This window comes from Lemur catta, chromosome 21, assembly GCF_020740605.2.
Source record: "Lemur catta isolate mLemCat1 chromosome 21, mLemCat1.pri, whole genome shotgun sequence".
NCBI classification, from domain to species: domain Eukaryota; kingdom Metazoa; phylum Chordata; class Mammalia; order Primates; family Lemuridae; genus Lemur; species Lemur catta.
Window position 1 is genome coordinate 20,109,076 of NC_059148.1, and position 18,607 is coordinate 20,127,682.

At 46.7% G+C, this 18,607-nt stretch overlaps 1 protein-coding gene and 1 non-coding gene across 4 annotated transcripts in view; both read right to left on the reverse strand.

Moving 5' to 3' along the window:
* Nucleotides 1-8,979: 8,979 nt before the first annotated feature.
* Nucleotides 8,980-18,607, reverse strand: part of CCDC60 (coiled-coil domain containing 60) — a 150,313-nt gene continuing 140,685 nt past the window's right edge. Inside the window, exons 10-14 of one of the 3 annotated variants that reach the window (XM_045534697.1) lie at nt 16,466-16,528; nt 15,681-15,803; nt 13,630-13,761; nt 11,094-11,283; nt 8,980-9,322 (exon numbers count right to left, since the gene is read on the reverse strand). In XM_045534697.1, coding sequence (XP_045390653.1) covers nt 9,221-9,322; nt 11,094-11,283; nt 13,630-13,761; nt 15,681-15,803; nt 16,466-16,528 — 610 coding nt within the window. In that variant the 3' untranslated portion in view covers nt 8,980-9,220. The remainder of the gene's footprint in view (nt 9,323-11,093; nt 11,284-13,629; nt 13,762-15,680; nt 15,804-16,465; nt 16,529-18,607) is intronic. The other 2 variants (XM_045534699.1, XM_045534698.1) reach the window with 2 other exon arrangements.
* On the reverse strand, nt 13,102-13,174 carry TRNAK-UUU. Its single transcript has one exon. It is a non-coding gene; the product is annotated as a tRNA-Lys (tRNA).

The window sequence follows — 18,607 nt, forward strand, 5'->3', positions numbered from 1 at the left end:
TCCTTCTCCTTCTACTCTGATCTAATTATGTATCATCTATCTAAAAATGGGATCATGATGTACAGTCTGTGTTGTGACCTTATTTTTTTCACTTGATATATTGTGAACATCCTTCTGTTTCATTATTTATTTGCCTGCATCATAATTTTTATGCATACAGAGTAATTCATCACACAGGCTGCACCGTACTTGTATAAACCCTTTATGACTGCACATGGGCTGCTTCCAGTGTGTTGAAGAGATGATGCTTCTGGAACCTGTCCCTTTCCTTCCATTGTCACTGCCACCTCCCTGGCTCAAACTTGTACTGCCCCTCACTTGGACCATTGAAGTAGCCTCTTAACTAGTCCCCTGACTCCATCTTACACTCTTCTGCCAAGGTTTTATATTTCTGATCATGTCACTCTTTTTCAGTGATCGCCAGACTGTCATTGGCTCCCTGTCACCTACAAAATAAAACCTAAACACATTAGCTTTATCACTGTTGGGCTGTGCACCAGCAAACTGGATGGCTTGAATAATCACGTAAAAAGATGTTCAACACCCATAGTCATTAGGGAAAATGCAAATCAAAACCACAGTAAGATACCACTTTACCCTTACTAGGATGGCTACTAAAAACAACAATGGAATATAACAAGTGCTGGCAAGGATGCAGTGAAATTGGAACTCCTGTACATTGCTGGTGGGAATGTAAAATGGTACAGCCACTACAGAAAACGGTACGGTGGTTCCTCAAAAAGCTAAACATAGAACTGCTGTATGACCCAGCAATTCCACCCCTAGGTACATAACCAAAAGAATTAAAAACAGGGACTCAAGCAGATACTTGCTCATCAATGTTCATTGCAGCATTATTCACAATAACCCAAAAGTGGAAACAACCCGAATGTCTGGCCACCAATGAATGAATAAACAACATGTGGTATATTCATATGATGGAATATTATTCAGACATACAAAGAAATGAAGTTTTGGAACATACCTCAACGTGGATGAACCTTGAAAATGTGCTAAATTTAAATGGTGTAAGCCAGACACAAAAGGATAAATACTGTATGATTTCACTTACGTGAAATACATAGATTAGGCAAATTCATGGAGACAGGAAATAGATTAGAAGTTACCATGTTCCTGGGAACAGGGAGTCATTGCTTAATGGGTACAGAGTTTCTGTTTGGGGTGATGGAAGAGTTTTGGAAACAGATAGTGGTGATGACTGCACAACAATGGGGAGGTAATTAATGCCATTAAATTGTACACTTAAAATGGGTAATGTGGCAAATTTTGTGTTATGTATATTTTTCCATAATCAAAAAACAGCTGGATGGCTTGTCCGCCGCCACCTGCATGCCTTTGCTAACGTGGTTTGCTCTTCCTGGTGCACACTTTTCTTACACCTCAGCCTACTGAAATCCCATTCTGTTTGAGGGCCCATTTCAAATGGTACCTCCTTCCTTGATAACTTTTCTAACTTTTTGCCCCTCCACTTGTTCTCAAACCAATGTGGTCTTTCATTTGTTTTTTTGAGCACTCAGAGTATGTTATAATATGTCCCTTTTGGGCTGTTTCCTTGACTTCATCACCTGCTAGGCTGGCTGTAAGTTCTTTGGTCAAAGGGACCTGGCCTTATTCATATTTGCATTATTCATTCAACAAATACTTACTGAGCTCACACTGTGTGCCAGCCTGGAACATAATGCCAGTATACTGTGAAAATTCAATTAATGTTAAACTGAATTGACATGTCATAGGTCTGAACCTCAAATTTTCTGAGGAATTTCAGAGTGGTTTAACTTTAGGAGGAGTTACTTTCCTCCCTACTTAGTAGCCTTGTTGGCTGTCATTCTTGGAAGTAGTAGACTATGATAGGTATTTTTTTCCTTTCTTCTGGGAACATATGTTATTCTTCTTTTGGGAAATCATTTCCTTTTCCCTTCCTGAAACTCCAACCCATGTGATTTGGGTGAGCTGCCATGTTCCTATATGCTCTTTCTCTCTTGGTTACTATTCATTGGTCCAAGGTGGACACCTGACCCAAGCTCGGCCAATCAGAGATTTGCCTTGGGATTTTTGAAACCAGAACCGAGAGGTGAGTGTACACAAGCCACGTTGCCATCTTTGTTAGAAGCCTGAATGCAGCAGAATAGGATGGAGCTGATGCAGAGAGAAGAAGAAGGGAGCAGACAGAAAGAGCCCCTGCTACCAATTGCATCAAAGATATATCTGCATCTTTGTCCATTCAATAGCTTGATGTCTCAACCCTCATTATAGTCCTCAAGGCAACAAATTCCCCTCTAGTCTAAGTTAGAATTCAGACGATGTCACTTGCAACCAAATTGCTGCACCTCTCTGAGCCTCAGTTTCCTCATTATAAAGTGTTAATGACCTCTTCCTCATAAAGTTGTTACGAATATTAAAACTATGATGCACATAAAGTACTTAGGATGGTGCCTGGCACATAAGTGTCCGATAAATGTTAACGATGATTACTATTTGAATCAGCATTCATAGTGCCTGGAGACAATGTGGGTGAGAACATAGGTCTATTGAATGAGAAAAGAGATGGCTTTGATTTTTCTTTAAACTCTGTCTGAGACATAGGGCCATTTTTCATGACTTGAGTACCTTTTTACTGTGCACCTTTTATATGTCCTTGTTAGGCCCAGACATGCCTCCCTTGTTGATGACAATCTGAGTTCTGAAGTTTGCTCGCTCTATTTTGCCAGTTCTCCTCGAGGTATCTCCACTCTGGGGGCCTGAGACACAGATGGGCTTGTTTCATGCTCCACACGGTGCCTCACCTCTCTCCGTCCCCCGTGGGCTTCCGCTGACAGCCACTCAGCGTACAGCTCCAAGACTTAATTGCATTCTGCTTGTATGTTGCCAAACACTAAAACCTTGTTGTTGAAGTTAAGTGTTTTGAGAAATGGTCTGTATTATTTCGCCAGTTGAAGCTTCAGAAAGTTGGAGCTGCTGAACGAGCTGCCAGAGAGGAACTTGATCTCCACTTGGCCCACTTGTACTCGCTGGAGAGACCGTGTCGCAAACACTCACGGTGAGCTCCGTGAATTAGTCTGGAAACCGTCCTGTCCCTGCAATGGCAGTTAGTGGCACACAGTAGGCTGCCAATTGTGCATTTAAATATATTATGAATTACTCCGGACATTAAAAGAATAATAACAGCAAAAGCTTAATCACGGGTACACTGTGCCACACGCTGTTTCAAGCATCTACCTACACTATCTCTGTGGTTCACAAGCTTTGTCACACGTTAGAATCACCTGGCTTATTTAAAACAAGCCTGATGCTCAGGTCACACTCTATACCCATGAAATCAGAATCTCTTAGAGTTTTTAAAACTCCCTGGGTGATTCAAATGTGTAGTCAAGTGTGCGAATCAATGAATGAACTCAGTTAATTCTCACACCAAGTCTATAAGGCAGGAGGTGCTGTTACTACCCACCTTGCATAGATGAGGAAACTCAGGTACAACAGACAGGGTAGGTAACTTGTCCAAGGTCACACAGCTGGTCAATGTCAGAGCCAGGTTTTGAACCAGGCTGTACGGTCCCAGAGTCCACACTCTTCATCACTATACCCTACAACAAAAAGCCTGCCTATCTCCCCCTCTTATTCTCTGTCCCCATCCCACTGTCTAGGTCAGACCTCTCCTGGATACTTCAAAATTTCCTCCTTGGGCTGCTTCCTCAAGTCCCGGGCCCTTTAACTCAGCTCTGTCCAGTGGAATTATACCGTGAGCCACAGATACCATTTTAAATTTTCTCCTGGCCACATTAAAAAAGTAAGCAGCAGCAGGAGAAATTAATCTTAATACCATATTTTATTTAACTCAATATATCCCAAATATCCTTTTGACATGTAACCGATATTAAACAATATTAATGAGATACTCTATGTTCGTTTTTTCATACTCAATGTTCCAAGTTCCATGAGTATTCTATACTTATAGCACATCTCAACTTGGACCGGCTGTGTTTCTTTTTTTTAAATTTATTTAATTAATAGTTTTATTTTGGCATATTACAGGGGTACAAATGTTTAGGTTATATATATTGCCTTTGCCCCACTGGAATTCGGGTACGTCCATCCCTCACATGGTGTACACACCCATTAGGTGTGAATATACCCATCCTCTTCTCCCCCCCCACCTGCCCGACACCCAATGGCTGTTACTACTATACGTGCACTGAAGTGTCGGTCAGTTAATACCAGTTTGGTGATGAGTACCTGTGGTGCTGGCTTTCCCATTCTTGTGATACTTCTCTCGTGGCCCGGCTGTATTTCAAGTGCTCAGTAGCCACTTGTGGCTAATGGTTACCATATTGGATGGTGCAGCTCTAACCCACTCCCCGCCCTGCAGGTGGCGAATGGTAAATATCATTAGTTCTCTCAACAATTTAGAACATGTCCCTGGCTTCCTCTATGATACTCTCAAGACAAAGTCCACACAGTGAACGCTCACCTTCCCTTGGGTTTCCTGGCTTGACTGTTTGATACTAGACACCTGGTGGCATTCTCAGTGTAGACTGAGTGAGGGCGTCAGGGTCAATCCACATCTAAACTACTAGTAAAGCTTCAAATAGCCTTTCATTAACGTAGCAAATGGAAGTTCTACTATTTCCCTCTGCTCCCTAATGGATCATCTCGCACACCCCTTCCACGGTGGAGACCACTGAGCTAGGAAATTCACTTACCCGGCACGTCTCTTCACAGTGGTAGATTCACGAGGGTCGGCTCTGATAACAATCCCCACCTTGCGTTTGTTTCATGCTCTTTTAAATCCAAACCGGCACTTTCACACCTGCTGCAAGACTGAGTGATAAAACATCTGCGTTCTTAGTCTTTCCCTTTTCTCTTGATTTATGCTGTGACGTTAATTCAGGATGTCCTCTTAGAGTTACCTGCGTGACATATCTGATGATGATGTCTTTCCTATGCCTCCCTCACCTTGTCAGAGGAAGGGGCCTTCTTCACACAGGAAATGCTTCATTTCAATGAATTAATTTAAAATATATATTTTTTGCTCGTACACGCACAGAATATCCCCAGAAATATGCACAAGCTACTGGGTACAGTGTGACTGCCTCTCTAAATGGGAATGTGGTCTGAGAGATGGGGGGCTGGGGGAGGAGTATGTAATATTGGTATTTAGTTTATGTCCTTTTGCGCTGCTCAAATTTTTACCCTATGCATACGTTTCTTTTCTACAAAAGTGACGAAAACTCTTGAATAGTACAACCCCCTCCCTTTGTCCACATGTTCACCGTATTATTTTCACCGGCTTTTCCTGTCTCAGTTTTTGGGGAAAGACCAGAAAATTCCTCTCCGTCCTTAAACTTATCCTCCAGCGGGGGTCATCAAACTATGACTCATGGCCCAAATCTGGCCTGTTGTCTGTTTTTGTATGACATCGAATCTAAGAATGGTTTTTATATTTTTAAAGGACTACATATTAAGACATTAAAGGAACATATAGCAGGTATTTACTATCTAGTCCTTTAAAGAAAAAGCTTCTCTAAGGCGCATACAGTTTTAAACACTCTCATGATAAGCACTCAGATGGCTTGGTCAGAGCAGGGAGACAGGGACTCCCGGGGACCTGGCACGTGGTAGGTGCTTATTAGGATTCTGATTAAGAAAGCTCCCAGCAAGAATATTTCTCCCTGTGGCTCTACTGTGAGCCTGGGAGCTGGGGAGCTGATGTCCTGCCTTCCTCTAGTCCCCAGTCTGTTTTAGTAGTGAAAGATCTCCCTTGTTTGAGTAAACAGTCCCTGTCTAAGCAGAGTAGGTCTTGCTACTGCTTTTAATACTCGCCGTCTTCCTTGCTGGGCAGGAAGGTGACATTTTGCCGGTGGGGGCTTGGTGGGAAAGTAATACTAGTAGAGGCCACTAGATGGTGCTACAGCGCTGAGAAACAGGCTTGGAAAGCGCCAAGCAGGAGGGCGGCTCTCAGGATCTCTCCCTGCCCAGGACAGACAGATCTTCTAGCCCTGACTCTGCCACTTACCTGCTGCTATCGGGCTATTGGACATCCTTAAGTCTCCATATCCTTATTTGCAAAATGAGGATTATAAGAATGCCCACCACAGAAGGATGCTGTGAGCATCGACTAAGATATTACTGGAGAAGGCACTTTGAAAACTGTGGAATCCAGTGCAAATATGAGTCGATACAACCCCTGAAAGCCTCATCATTAGAGCCACTCCTTGGGCACGATTCCAGAAGCACAGTGACTCTGGTGACCTCCTTGTCTCATAACAGTGAGGGCTGGGAGCAGAGGGGAGCGGAGGGGAGCCGTGGGGTGGGGAGAGGATGCGCAGCAGCTGGATGAGTACAGAACACTTTTCAGAGCCTCTGTTGCATCATCTGCAAAGCAGGAAGAACACAAGAGTCCTGCTCTGCAGGGTTATGAAGATGAAATGAGATAACATAGCCCGAGCATTTGGTGCAGCGTCTGGAACAAAGCAGCCCCCCTGCCCCCAGTAAGTGTTAGATTATGAGTGGGTGCTTGATGCTGTTTGTGACTTTGTCCTCATGGGTCCCTGTCTCCTCTCCTTCCGCTTCTTTCTTTAACCATCCTGACCCATGGGGTGTTGGTGCCACGTTTGTCTCCAGCACAGCCCTCTCTCCCTCCACTTGACCGTCCTGCAGGCATCTCCAACTCAATACGCTTAAAACATACCTCCTCACTTTCCCATTATGATCCACTTTCTTCCTCTTCTCCTGGTACCTTAAAAGCATCACTCTCCACCCTTGATTCCTGATACTCCTGCTCCCCCACCGCCTACTTGTCATCCACTGCACCGAATTCTGTTGCTTCTGTTTAAATATCTTGTCAATGTGCATCTTCTCCCCATCCCCCCGACATTGCTCTCCCCACAATCACTGCCGCAGCCTCGTCTTAGCTCCCTGCTCCTGGTGTGAGTGCCATTTCCACCCTAAAAGCAAATGTCATTATTCCCCTGCTCAAAATCCTTCCATGGCTCCCAGTGGTAGCCAGATAAAGTCCAAACTTCATAACATGGCCTAGAAGGCATCTAAACATCTGGCTTCTTCCTCCCTCCCCAATCTCCCTCTTGCCTTTTTCTGTCCTGTATTTTTCAAGCTGATATATAGTCCAGTTGGACTTATGTTTAGTTCCTCAAATGACAAATCCGGCTTCTTTTTGCCTCTAGGCCTTTGCACATGCTGGTTCTTCTACCTGGGACATTCTTTCCTCCCTCCTTATTTGCCGGTATACCCTTCTCTCCCCGGCTAACTCCTACGCATCTTACAGGTATCAGTCACCTCCTCTCAAAAGCCTTTCCTGACAGCTCAAGTATGAGTTAGTGCTCCCCTCCCCCACACCCCCAAGGTCTTCATGTACTTGCTTTAATTGGGCACCATTGTGCTGATTCCCTAGTGCGATTCAATGTCAGCTGTGAGGGTCACCTGATGTTTGAGAGATATATCAATCTGGCTGGGTCCCCAACCCATGTCTAGGGGAACCCACATGTCCATTCAAGGTTGCTATAAATCGAGAGAGCTCATGGAATGGCTCTCTAGCTTTGACTTCCTGCTCCTACTAAAATCCTTGCTGGATTCCAGTTCTGAGTCCCTCAGCCCTTTCTTTGCCCCTAAGCAGACCCAGATGTAGAACACAACCCCTTTTCTTCATTTCCTCAAAACGCTGCTCACAGAGGACACTCGGGTATGTGGACATTGCTGAGGTCCAGGGTGATGAAGTGCATAGTTCTCAGCGACACGCCGGCCAGCCCTGCCCCGGGAACTTTGCCTCGGTTGGTTTTCTCCCAAGATCTCTTCTCACTCTTAGGCCCCTCAGCTCTCTTTTCCTCCTTCTCTTCCTCCTGCTTACTCTTCTTCTTCCTCTTCCTCTTCCTCTTCCTCTCCTTCTCCTCCTCCTCCTCCTTATCCTCCTCCTCCTCCTTCTTCTTCTATTTTTTTGGCCCTCATCCTTTCTTCTCTGCTCCCTTTCACTCATATCACTATTTAACACAGAGATGTTTAGGGTCTCTTGATTTTGCAGTCTCCTTGTAGACTGTATCTCACCTTTACGCCCCAAATAGCTTCTCAAGGTATAATGTTAAACACAGGGTGATTACATGGAGGGACCTGTGATGTCACATAGTCTCTCTGCCCTCCCCATCACACTTTGTCAACTTGTCCGTCTCTGTGTAAACTCCATGAGATCAGAGACCTTGTCCACCTTGTTCATAACTGTATCCTCAGCACCTAGAACTTGGTTGGTGCATATTGGGCTCTCAGTAAATATTCAGTGAATGAATAAATAAGGAAATGGGTGAATGGATGAGTGAGATGTTGCTTAGACTGAATAATAATTCCAATTCAACTCTCCTCCCCACTTTGGGAATGTCAGAGAGAGATGTTGAAGCCCAGCTATGTGAATGCTCTGAGAATCCAGGCATGACAGCAAAATCAAGCCCAGTTGTTCAATTGTTAATTCAGCTTGGCCATCACTAAGGGGAATTAAAATGTCTACAGTTCTTATAATTTAGTGAGAATGGAGGTCAGCATAAGACCAAGATGAGAAAAGAGGCTAAAAATCGATGAGCCCGCACACATTTTGAGATGACAAGAAGACAAGCTTCCTCCTGCAACTAAGAGTAACATAAAATATATAAGGACTCTGAAGATGGAGATTTTCTCGCACACCATTCCCTTGTTGAGGAATGCCATATCCATCCATCCATCCACCCAACTCTCCATCCAAGGCAGTAGACATAATATTGTTGAGAAGAACACTCTAGCTCCGTTAGTGTAAAATAGGGTTAACATCAGTACCTACTTAACCAAGATATCATGAGATTTAAATGATATTATGTAGGTAAATGGTAACTGTTGTCATTATCAGGATCTAAATACACCCGAATTCCACGGCTCCAACTGTTTCCCAGCCAGATGTCAAACATTCAACTCAATTTTATTATCCAGAATTTGAGGAAGATGAAGAGGGTGAAGGAATCTGGCATGAAGCACAGAGACTGGGAAGTTGGGGCTGGGTGTGGAATTGGGGGGACGGCCACCTGAGAATACCTCCCTTTAAAATATAACGAGGAGTCAGTCTCCAGACGACCCTGCTGGATCATAAACTGCATCCGTGGCCACAGGCAGGGAGCAGGAACACGGCGCGGTCTAGTCCTCCTCCACGGGGACAGCTGGTCCACCCGGGCCCAGACTACGTCAGTATGGTGTAGGGCCGGATGGGGATGTTGATCCGGTTCTGCAGCCAGCTCAGGTAATCCTCTTGAGGCATATGGATGATGTGTTCTCGCACAAACTGTGGGGCAAGTACAGTGGCAATCTCAGAATTTGGTCTGACGGCTAGACTCCGCCCTCTCTCCGTCCCCAGAGACTGGTGGCCCCAGGATACCTGCAACCATGCAGACATTTATAATGTCTGGGGCATCAGGTTGGGGTGGTCCTTTGGGGAAAAGGACCCGTCTCCAGTTTCCCGGTTCAGCCAGATCATTTTAAGCCCCTTTTGGTTGCTGTTGACCCAAGGAAATTTAGGGAGGGCAGGAAAACCCAGCTGCCTGCGTTTTTCTTTCTTTTCTACTCCTTAACGTCTTTTCAAAAAGTTGTTTGTCCTTAAACTTTTTTTGGTTCGTGGATCCCTTTGGGAATGGATGACAGCTATGGGGCTTGCCTTCCAGGACAGGGTTTGAGACACACAAAGTGTTCAGGGTCATAAAGACTCTAGATTAAGAGACCCCTGCATCCGGGTTATCAGAAGTTCTGTGATGTTCCCACTGGGGCAGGAGCATGCTAAGTGTCATCAGACACAGCTGTGAACTCACCTCAAAGAAAAGAGGAGCCCCATCACCCCCTCCTCTTGCCTACTCAGGGCCGGCCTCTTCCATGGCCCCACTAACAGGTAGGTGGAAACTGCATCCCATAACTGGACAGGGAGGTGGACGGTTGCCCTAGAGTTAATTTTGGCCTGGCCTGCCAGAGGTTTCCTGAAGGAGCCTTACAGGGTGTGGGGAGTGGGGTCTGGGCATCCGAATTTGTCCACAGCGTCACCCCCTTATGCCACTCGGGACCTTGTCTCCACAGACACACGCCCAGCTCATCCCGCGCAAGCGCCCACCTGGCAGGACAATGTCAAGAGCCCCACAGCCTGTCAAGGCCTGAGAAATGGACCATTTGAATCACTTCGTTACTAGGAAGATGCATATATGCCATCTGATAAAATGGAGGGAGTGACTGCATGAGCATGTGTGAACACCTCCTTGTGGAGTCCTTACTGCCGATGCCTTCCGCCCAGGGGAAGAGAGCACCAGGAACTTCCGGTGGCGATGAGCTACTGTTGAAGACTGTTCAGTGGCTCCCAAGTCTTTGTCCTGACCTTCAAAGGTCTGCACAGACTCTGACCTCTCCAGTTCCCTTGGAGCCAGGCTCCTCCTTGCTTGGGTCCTTCCACACTCACTGACCGCCGGTGACTTCCTCCAACAAGCCAGGTTGTGTCCCACTTCGGGGCCTTTGCACGTTCTTTGCCCTTTCTCTTCACGGTGCTGTTCCCATCATGGTTTAGGCCTCGGCTTAAAAGTCCTCTTTTGCAGTTGCCCCAGTGAAGGTATAACACGTCCCCTCTAATTTACTTTAAACCAGCTCTCCTCAAACTTTATGGTGCATACAGAACACCTGGGACCCCATTAAAATGTAAATTCGGAGTTGGCGGATGTGGTTGGAGGCCAGAGATTCTGTATTTCTAACCAGCACCCAGGTGAGGTCCGTGCTGCTGGTTCATCAACTGCATTTTTAGTAGCAAGATTTAGAGTGTTCTTATTAAGATCACCCACTTATTTATGTCTCCCCAAAGCCTCTGAGTTTCCAGGGGCACCATTTACATAGAATATACGGTCCCTTGGAGTTGAACAACCAAGTAATGTGACAGTCCCTCTCCTATGACATCATGAGCTCCAGGAAGGCAGGGGCCTTTGTGTCTTTTCATCACTGTGTCCCCAGCACTTATAACAGTGCCTGGATGTTGAGAGGTGGCTGAAGGAGGGCACCCAAGGCATGGTGGGGGAGGAGGTGGCAGTTACCTCGATGGCCACAGCGATGTCCGGGGAACAGAGCTCCCACGTCCTCAGATCCTGTAGCACCTTCAGGAGCACGTGGGGTCGGATCCTTAGGTCCAGGTTTCCCCCAAACTTCTGCAGTTTCACCAGGATCTTTTTGGCGGGGCGGAAGCTCTTTAGATCCTCCGGCAGTTTGGACAGCAGATCAAAGTACCTTCAGTCCCAAGGGGAGAGAGCCGGTTAGGAGGTTATTGGGAGGGGGTTCTGAGCCCCTCGGGCTGCCCATCTCCCCTTTCTCTTTCTGCCACTCAAGTGATGTCTCCAGGGCAGCAGAATTCTTTATCTGGGGGTTTCCTCTGTGGCCCACATATCAGGCAAGTCTTTACTTTTAGGGGCAGGAAAAGAACGAGCATGACTTTGCATTTCATTAAAAAAATAAGAGCACGCCTTCAGGAAATGCATTTACGATATTTCTATCAAGCAGACCATGGAAAAGGTAAACAAAAGGACAGGGCTTTGGAGTTCTGGAGCTTCTCTTCTGAGAGTTAATCAGGCCGAGGGAGGGGGGCACACAGACACATCCATGGTGACTTCTAGGATGCAGGAGGCTCTTACACACAAAGTAGGGTGTGTGTGTGTGTGTGTTTTCCAATTCCCCAATTAACGTGTAAGCACAGGTCAAAGCTTTGTGTGTTTCAGTGTTATGACAGAGCACAAGGACAGTTGGGAATCCATCCTTGAGATGGTGGGAACAGGCAGATTCTCACCTACCCTGGTCTAACCTGCCTTAGGTCTAACCTAGGGAGATGGTTCAGATACAACTGGGGCTTAGGGCAGGAGGTGGCGTCTCTTAAAAAAAAAAAGCTCCCCCCCCACCCCCCGCTATATATGTGACCATTGTGGAAAATTTTGAAGAAGAAATTGGTCACCCATCACACATTTTGGGCTACTTATACTGCTTTATATTTTATGATATATATTTATTCATGTCTCCTTGTTTAGAATGAAATCTTGAGGACAGCCACCCTGTCTGAGTAGTTGAGTATTCAGCATGCTAGAACTCTGCCTAACTCCTGGTGGGTGCTCAGTAGCTATGATCTGAAAGACTGAATGAATGACTGGATGAAGGAGGAGCTACAACTCGGCATCATTCATCTAGGTTGTGGTTGGTTTGACTTGATTTTAATGCTACTTATGTTACTATGGAGGGCGATTACTTCCCCTCTAATGATGCCAGAAACTCCACCATTAGAGACGTGGGGTGAGTCCCACTGAAGGAGGAGCAGGATTAATTTCTGATGACTTTATGTCAGTTAGCTTACAACTCCCCTTCTCCTTCTGCCCACTTCCTTCCCAAAGAGGGGAGAGGGTTTGCAGAAGATGCTTTTCTGCCTTTCATGAGGGCCCCTCCTGAGAGCCCCCTGTATCTTCAGGGCCGGATGTTCTGTGAGAAAGTGATGCCCTGAAAATGCGAGGTGGTGTGCAAGTTCCTATAACTCGAATGTGACCCCAGGGACCTGCTTCTAGGCTCCTGTTCCACATTATTAAAATCATGAAGGGATTCCAGGTACACTGATCCTCTCATTGTACTCTTAGATCCTGATGTACTTATCCTGCCAGGATGGTGCTGGTGACATCAAAGTTCATCAGACTCCAATTCCATATTGCAAGTGAGTGTGGATACTGAGGATGGACAGGGGTTTACATCCTAAATTCATCACTTGCTGGTGGTGTGACTTTGGACAAGTGAATTTACCTCTCTGAGTCTCAGTTTCCTTGTTTGTGAAATGGTGGTTAATATATACCTTTCAGGATTTATTTTGGGAGGGATAAGATAGATAATTCATGAAAATTGCTTAGGTAGTGTGTACCACCCAGTAGTCACTCAATTCTTGTTGGATTTTTTTTTTTTAATTTGGAAGATAGCTTTTATTCTTTTTTAAAACTTAACTTGGATTTATTTTTTTTCAAAATATTACAGGGGTACAGACACTTTGGTTCCACAAGTTGCCTTTGTACCACCTGAAGCAGATGTCCAAACAGGGACTTGAACCCTGGACCCTCATATTAAAAGTCTGAAGCTCTACCAACTGAGCTATCTGGGCTCTTCATGTTGGCTTTTGTTGTTACTCATCATCACCCCCGTGCTGGGGCACAGTGTTCCTAGGATATGCCTGCCTGGTTTTGTATCCTTAAGGGATTAATTATTTGGGAGGAATGTAGTGATCACCCCAAAGACTTCAGAATCTGTAGAAATGTCCACATCTGCCTCATCTGCCTCTCCCACAGGGCAGCCCTCCTTACTTCCAAGTCTGAACCAAACAGAAGGTAAATGTGGAGAACACAACGGGTTGGCTTATCTGTGGTTCAGAAACTGGGGGGTTTGGGCCTGACTGTGCTCTGGATGTAGCATGTTTGGGGGGGACTCTCCTGGTGGCCAATGACAGCTTTGGGGTGATGCCTCTCCCTCCCTTGAAGGACAATGTATTCGACTGTGATCCTGCGACACCTCCCCTCTCCCATTTCAGGGACCATCTTCTTGGGGTCTTAGGCTCCTTACCAGTGCTCTGCAATTTCTTGTGCATCTACTTTTACAACAGGTATTTGACGTCTCATTTTTGCTATATCCCTTCGAAAATTCGAGACAAGGACAAAAGAGTGTAACTTCTGGAGACTTCTCTCTTCTTGGCGCCTGTGAGGTTGGACGAGAAAGAGGGAGAAGGATCAGATCCCCTGCTCCTGTCATCGTCACAGCTGCCCTTTGAGATCTGACTCAAGCACCTTTTCCTTGGGGAGGCTTTTGTTTATCCTCTTAGCTACTCTTTCGTTTAGGACTTGGCTTCTACCATCAGCGGATACAGCTCTCTCCAAGGTTCTGAAGCACTATTTCCTTGCTAACTAGTCACTTTTTATTGGCCTTCATTCTCTTCCTCCTTCTGATTGTATTTACACAGCTTCCCCGTCTGTAAACTGGGGCATAATAATGGCTCCTATATCTCAGAGGTGAGGATGAATTTATATAATGTGTGTAAAGTGCCAAGCTTCGTGCCAGACACACAGTGGGTGTTTAACTCACATTGGTTACTCTCTTCTCCTTATCATTTTGTACATATCTCCCGTCTCCTCTCTCTCCAAGGAGACTTTGTGTTATTAATGTCACCATATCACTTTCCCGCATACAACTTTCAGTGGCTTTCCACCTTACTCAGAATAAACTCTGAGTAACTTGCTCTCCGAGGGCCCGGATTATTCAATTCATACATTTCCCAGCTTTGTTTCCATCCTTCCCATCCCTTCTCTCTTGGAATTTTATGCTTTGGTTCATGATCAAAGTCTCTGAGATAAAGTTCACATCCACATCTCAGGTACTGAGGCCTTTTAATGATCTGGCCTCTGTCTAGCTCTTTGATCACCTTGCAGGCACCCTAAGTCCCAACCACACTTGACTACTGGCAGTTCCCTGGTTCACTGTGCCCCTGGCCTCTGGGTCCTTATTGTTGCTCTTCCTTCCTGCTTTTCCGGTATAATTGCTTGGGTCTGAATTCTACCTTTACTACTTAGCCACTGGGGCACCTTTGACAAGAGCCATTCACTTTTATAATCTGCACAATGGGTCTAACAATAACACGTACCCCATAGGATTGTTATGAAGAGTAAATGATACATAAATGCAAAGCTCTCACACCCATGACTGGTACATAGTAAGTGCCCTGGAAATATCATCCGTGTTTATTAAACTGAAAATGTCTCCTCTCCGGGCAGACCTTTCTGAGAGCTGTCCTGGGCCAGGTGGGGCACCCCTTCTGTGTTCCCTTAACCTCTGCTTTCTCGCACGCTGATGCTCATCAGCCTGCGGGGTAACTGCCTGTTCACTTGTCTGTGTCCCGCACTAGACTGGGAGCTCCCACAAAGAAGGGGTAGGGGTTAGTCTTCTCCAAACCCCTGGCCCAGAGCAGCTGGTCCATCAACGCTGTAAGGATGAAGGTGCAAAGACTCCTCATGTAAACTCTGTTGCATGGATGAGTTCACTGGGGCAGAAGGTCACCGTAGGCGAGGAACAGGCTAGAAAGGGGGCAGTTATTGGGCTGCTCTTGAGAAAAGGAAAGCTGCGGGCGGCCTTCTGGCACTCTTGGAACCAAGTTCCACGTTCTGTCTGTGGCATTCATGGCTGTGCATGATGCAGCCCTCATCTATCACTTGTCCCTTCTTGCGTTGGGACTTGGCATGCACGTTTCCTGCTGTCTGGAATGTCATTCCACCTTCTCACCTTAGTGCCAGCTCCCCAAACTTCAGGACTCATCCAAAAGTCACCTCCTCAGAGAGGTCTTTCCAGATTACACAACCTAAATCAGGTCCCCGTGGTTTCTCTCTCTCTCTCTCTACCTGCCTCTCTCATACCACCCTGTTCTCTTCCTGTATGGCAATGCCTATAATTTGTACCTGTGTATTTACAGGTGCACTTATTTTGTTTCCAGAAGACTGTAATCCCCAAGAGGACAGGGAACAAGTCCTTCTTGTCCTTGCCATAGCCCCGGCACCTGGCACCTGGTGGGCGCATAGTAGGTGCCAGATAGATGTCCTTTGAGCGAATGGATTTGTGAGTGCCCTTACTTCTTGAAGATTTCCATCCTGTCCTGCAGGCAGAAGCTGGCCTCCTGGGCCACGCTGTAAAACTTGGCCCTCATGGTGTTACACACCCCAGTCTTGCAGAGGATGAAGTCACGATTATTGCGGCTGTAGACACAGAGAAGAAGGGCTTGCAGGGGCACAGGGGTGGAGCCCAGCGGACACCCCAAGTAACCTCATGGGTCTCACTCTGGCCTCTGGGGCCCCAGGGTGCTCTGCGGTGGGGATTCCTGTCCTCACCTGAGTCCTGAGCATCCCCTTGGACGTAGGAAGGACAGATCTCTCCAACAGCATCAGGATGGAGGCTCAGGCCTTATTAAACGAGCCCACAGTGAGACGGCTGGTCACCCAAGCCCAGCAAATATTAAGGACAGGGAATTGGAACTTGGAGCTGGGAGATTCAGGCTTAAAATCCTGCTCCACCACATTTTAGCTGTGTGGCCTCAGGCAAGACATTTCAGTAGGGCAAGTTTCCACCTGCTCCTCTGTAAAATGGGATTGGTTTTGAGGAACGAGCAAGGTTATGAATACAGAACACTCCTCAGGGTGCCTGGCACAGCGGAGGAATTTCTTGCCACTGTCTGCATTGGTGCCCAGCATCTTGGTTATAAGCCCATTGCCCAGGGGATCCCCTTGTCCTTCCGCACTGTCTATGGCCTCGGGGAGTCTGGTACACACTGGGTCATTTCCACGCCCCTGGGGGGATACAGGGTGTGGTCACCATAGTCCCTCTTGCCCGGCTCCTTCCACTGCCCACCCTCCTGGCTCACTTTTTTGACTTCTTCTGGACTGTCTGGGTGTGGCTTTCTCCACTTGTACTGCTGGATCTGTCACTGAAACACACAGGGATGGTTTCAAGTTGCTCAGAGTCTGCTTTGCAAGAAAAAGGTGCCTCCAGGGCCCCCAGGACACCTGCCAGCCTCCAGGATCCGGGCAGGGGAGGTGGTTCTAGTCAAGGCATCAAATTCAGTATGTGTTTTCCCACTCCTTGGTTTTTGTTCCTGCCATACCCCATTGCCTGGAAAGTCCTCCTAGTTTCTTTACTGCCTACTCACATCCAACCCTGTTTTATGGTCTACAGCGAGTCCTGCATGCCCGGACTCTCCAATTCCACTTTGACCTGCCTCTGCGTATTGCTAGGATTACAGGTTTTCTGGATCTCAGGTTCATTTGTATAAAACTGGTCTCCCTGTATGGAGAATGAGTTCATTTTCGACCCTTCCACCCTCTTATCCACACTCAACACCAGTGCAGATTTAGTGCAGGGGTGGCTGAGCCCTCCTAACCATGTTTATTTGGTGTCCACCCCAGACTGCCTCTTCATCCAAGGCTTTCCTTCTCTAAGCTGGGCCCTTGAGCTGAACACCCCACTGTATTTTGGAAGCAGACAGAGCTGGGTTCAGAGCCCAACCCAGCGGCACCCCCTCCCAGTCTGTGGGCCAGCAACTCCCTCTCTGGATCGTCAGTTTCCTCATCTGTGACCTGTCAACTCATCATGCCATTTGAGCCTTTCTAGGTGTGGATGATCCAACCCCTCCTGTGACTCTGCCTGGGCAGGGTTCCCAGAGGGGATGAAGGGCCCCCGCTAATGCCAGCCCTCCTTGTGCCTTTCTCCCAGGCCCTCATTTCCTGACCTGAGCCTTCAACACCCCTGGACAGCACCTCCTCTCCCGTCCTGCCTCCCGGTGTCTCCTCCAAATGCTTGGAAAACTGACGTGACCACTTCATCTGTGTGGCTCTAGGGGGTAAGACTGTTTTCCTTATTCCTGTGATGTGTGGCTAACCCTTCCCTTCCGGCCCTGTGTCATTTGGGGCTTCTTTATGTCGGCAGGGCTGGCCATTTCCCAGGTCCTCCCCATGGGAAAGGTCCTTGTCTTTGCTCCTTCCTCCGAAGCTCAGGACTAGACCCTGAGGTCTCAAGCCTGGTAGGTGGTGGGGGAAACCCTTATTCCGTCTGGCTGGGATGCAGGGCCCCATCAATAATATGGCCTTGTTTCTGGATTCCAGCCAGCTGTCCCAACCCCTCTGGGGGAGCATGGCGGCCCTGACCTTTCCCCTGTAGATGGCTCTCTCCTTTTCAAGAGCTTTGAACTTGGGAGTAACTCAGGGAGGAGGTGGGAGGTAGGGGGAGTGGTGTTGTTAGCTGGTGATAAACAGAAATAAACAACAAAAGACCCTTCTGCTCATCTCATGCTTCCCTCCCTTGGTTCTCCTTGAGTTTCAGCCACACTGCTCTGACTTCCTCCTGTCTTGGGCCCTTCACACATGCTATCTCCTCTGCTGGGAATTCCCACCGTTTCCACCTCATAAGCTAGTCAATTCTTTTTGGTTCTTCAGGTCTCAGCTTAAATGTCAAACTCACTGTTGGTGAGAACCCTGGTGCTAAAAGCTCACCCAACCCTCCCTACTTCTCCTACAGAACACTCACAACAGTCTCAGTTTTATGGCTAACTGTGAGATTATTTGAGAAATGCTTGACTGTCCCATTAGACTAGCGATTCTTGAGCATGGGTAGAATTCAAGGGGTCCACGAATGCAGATGGGAAAAACGTTTGCATCTTTGTTTTAATCAGCCTTAAATCAAAATGAAAATCACAGGTATTTGCATATCACATTACCATTGTGGAAGATATTTTGGAAAATCATTTATATTCAACACTAATCCAAAATTACAGTAGTTATTAGACCTGCTGTTAAATCTCACCGTTATAATGCATTGCAAAGAAGCTCATAGATTACTATGTTCCAAATTTGATTGTAATATAGCAATCGGTGTTACCACAAATTTCTTCATAATCTTTTGTAATTTATGGTATGCACTTAAAAACATGTTTCTAAAAGGAGTCCAAAGGCTTTCTCAGATTGCCAAAAGGGTTCGTGGCACACAAAAAGGTTATAACCCCGGCCCGGAT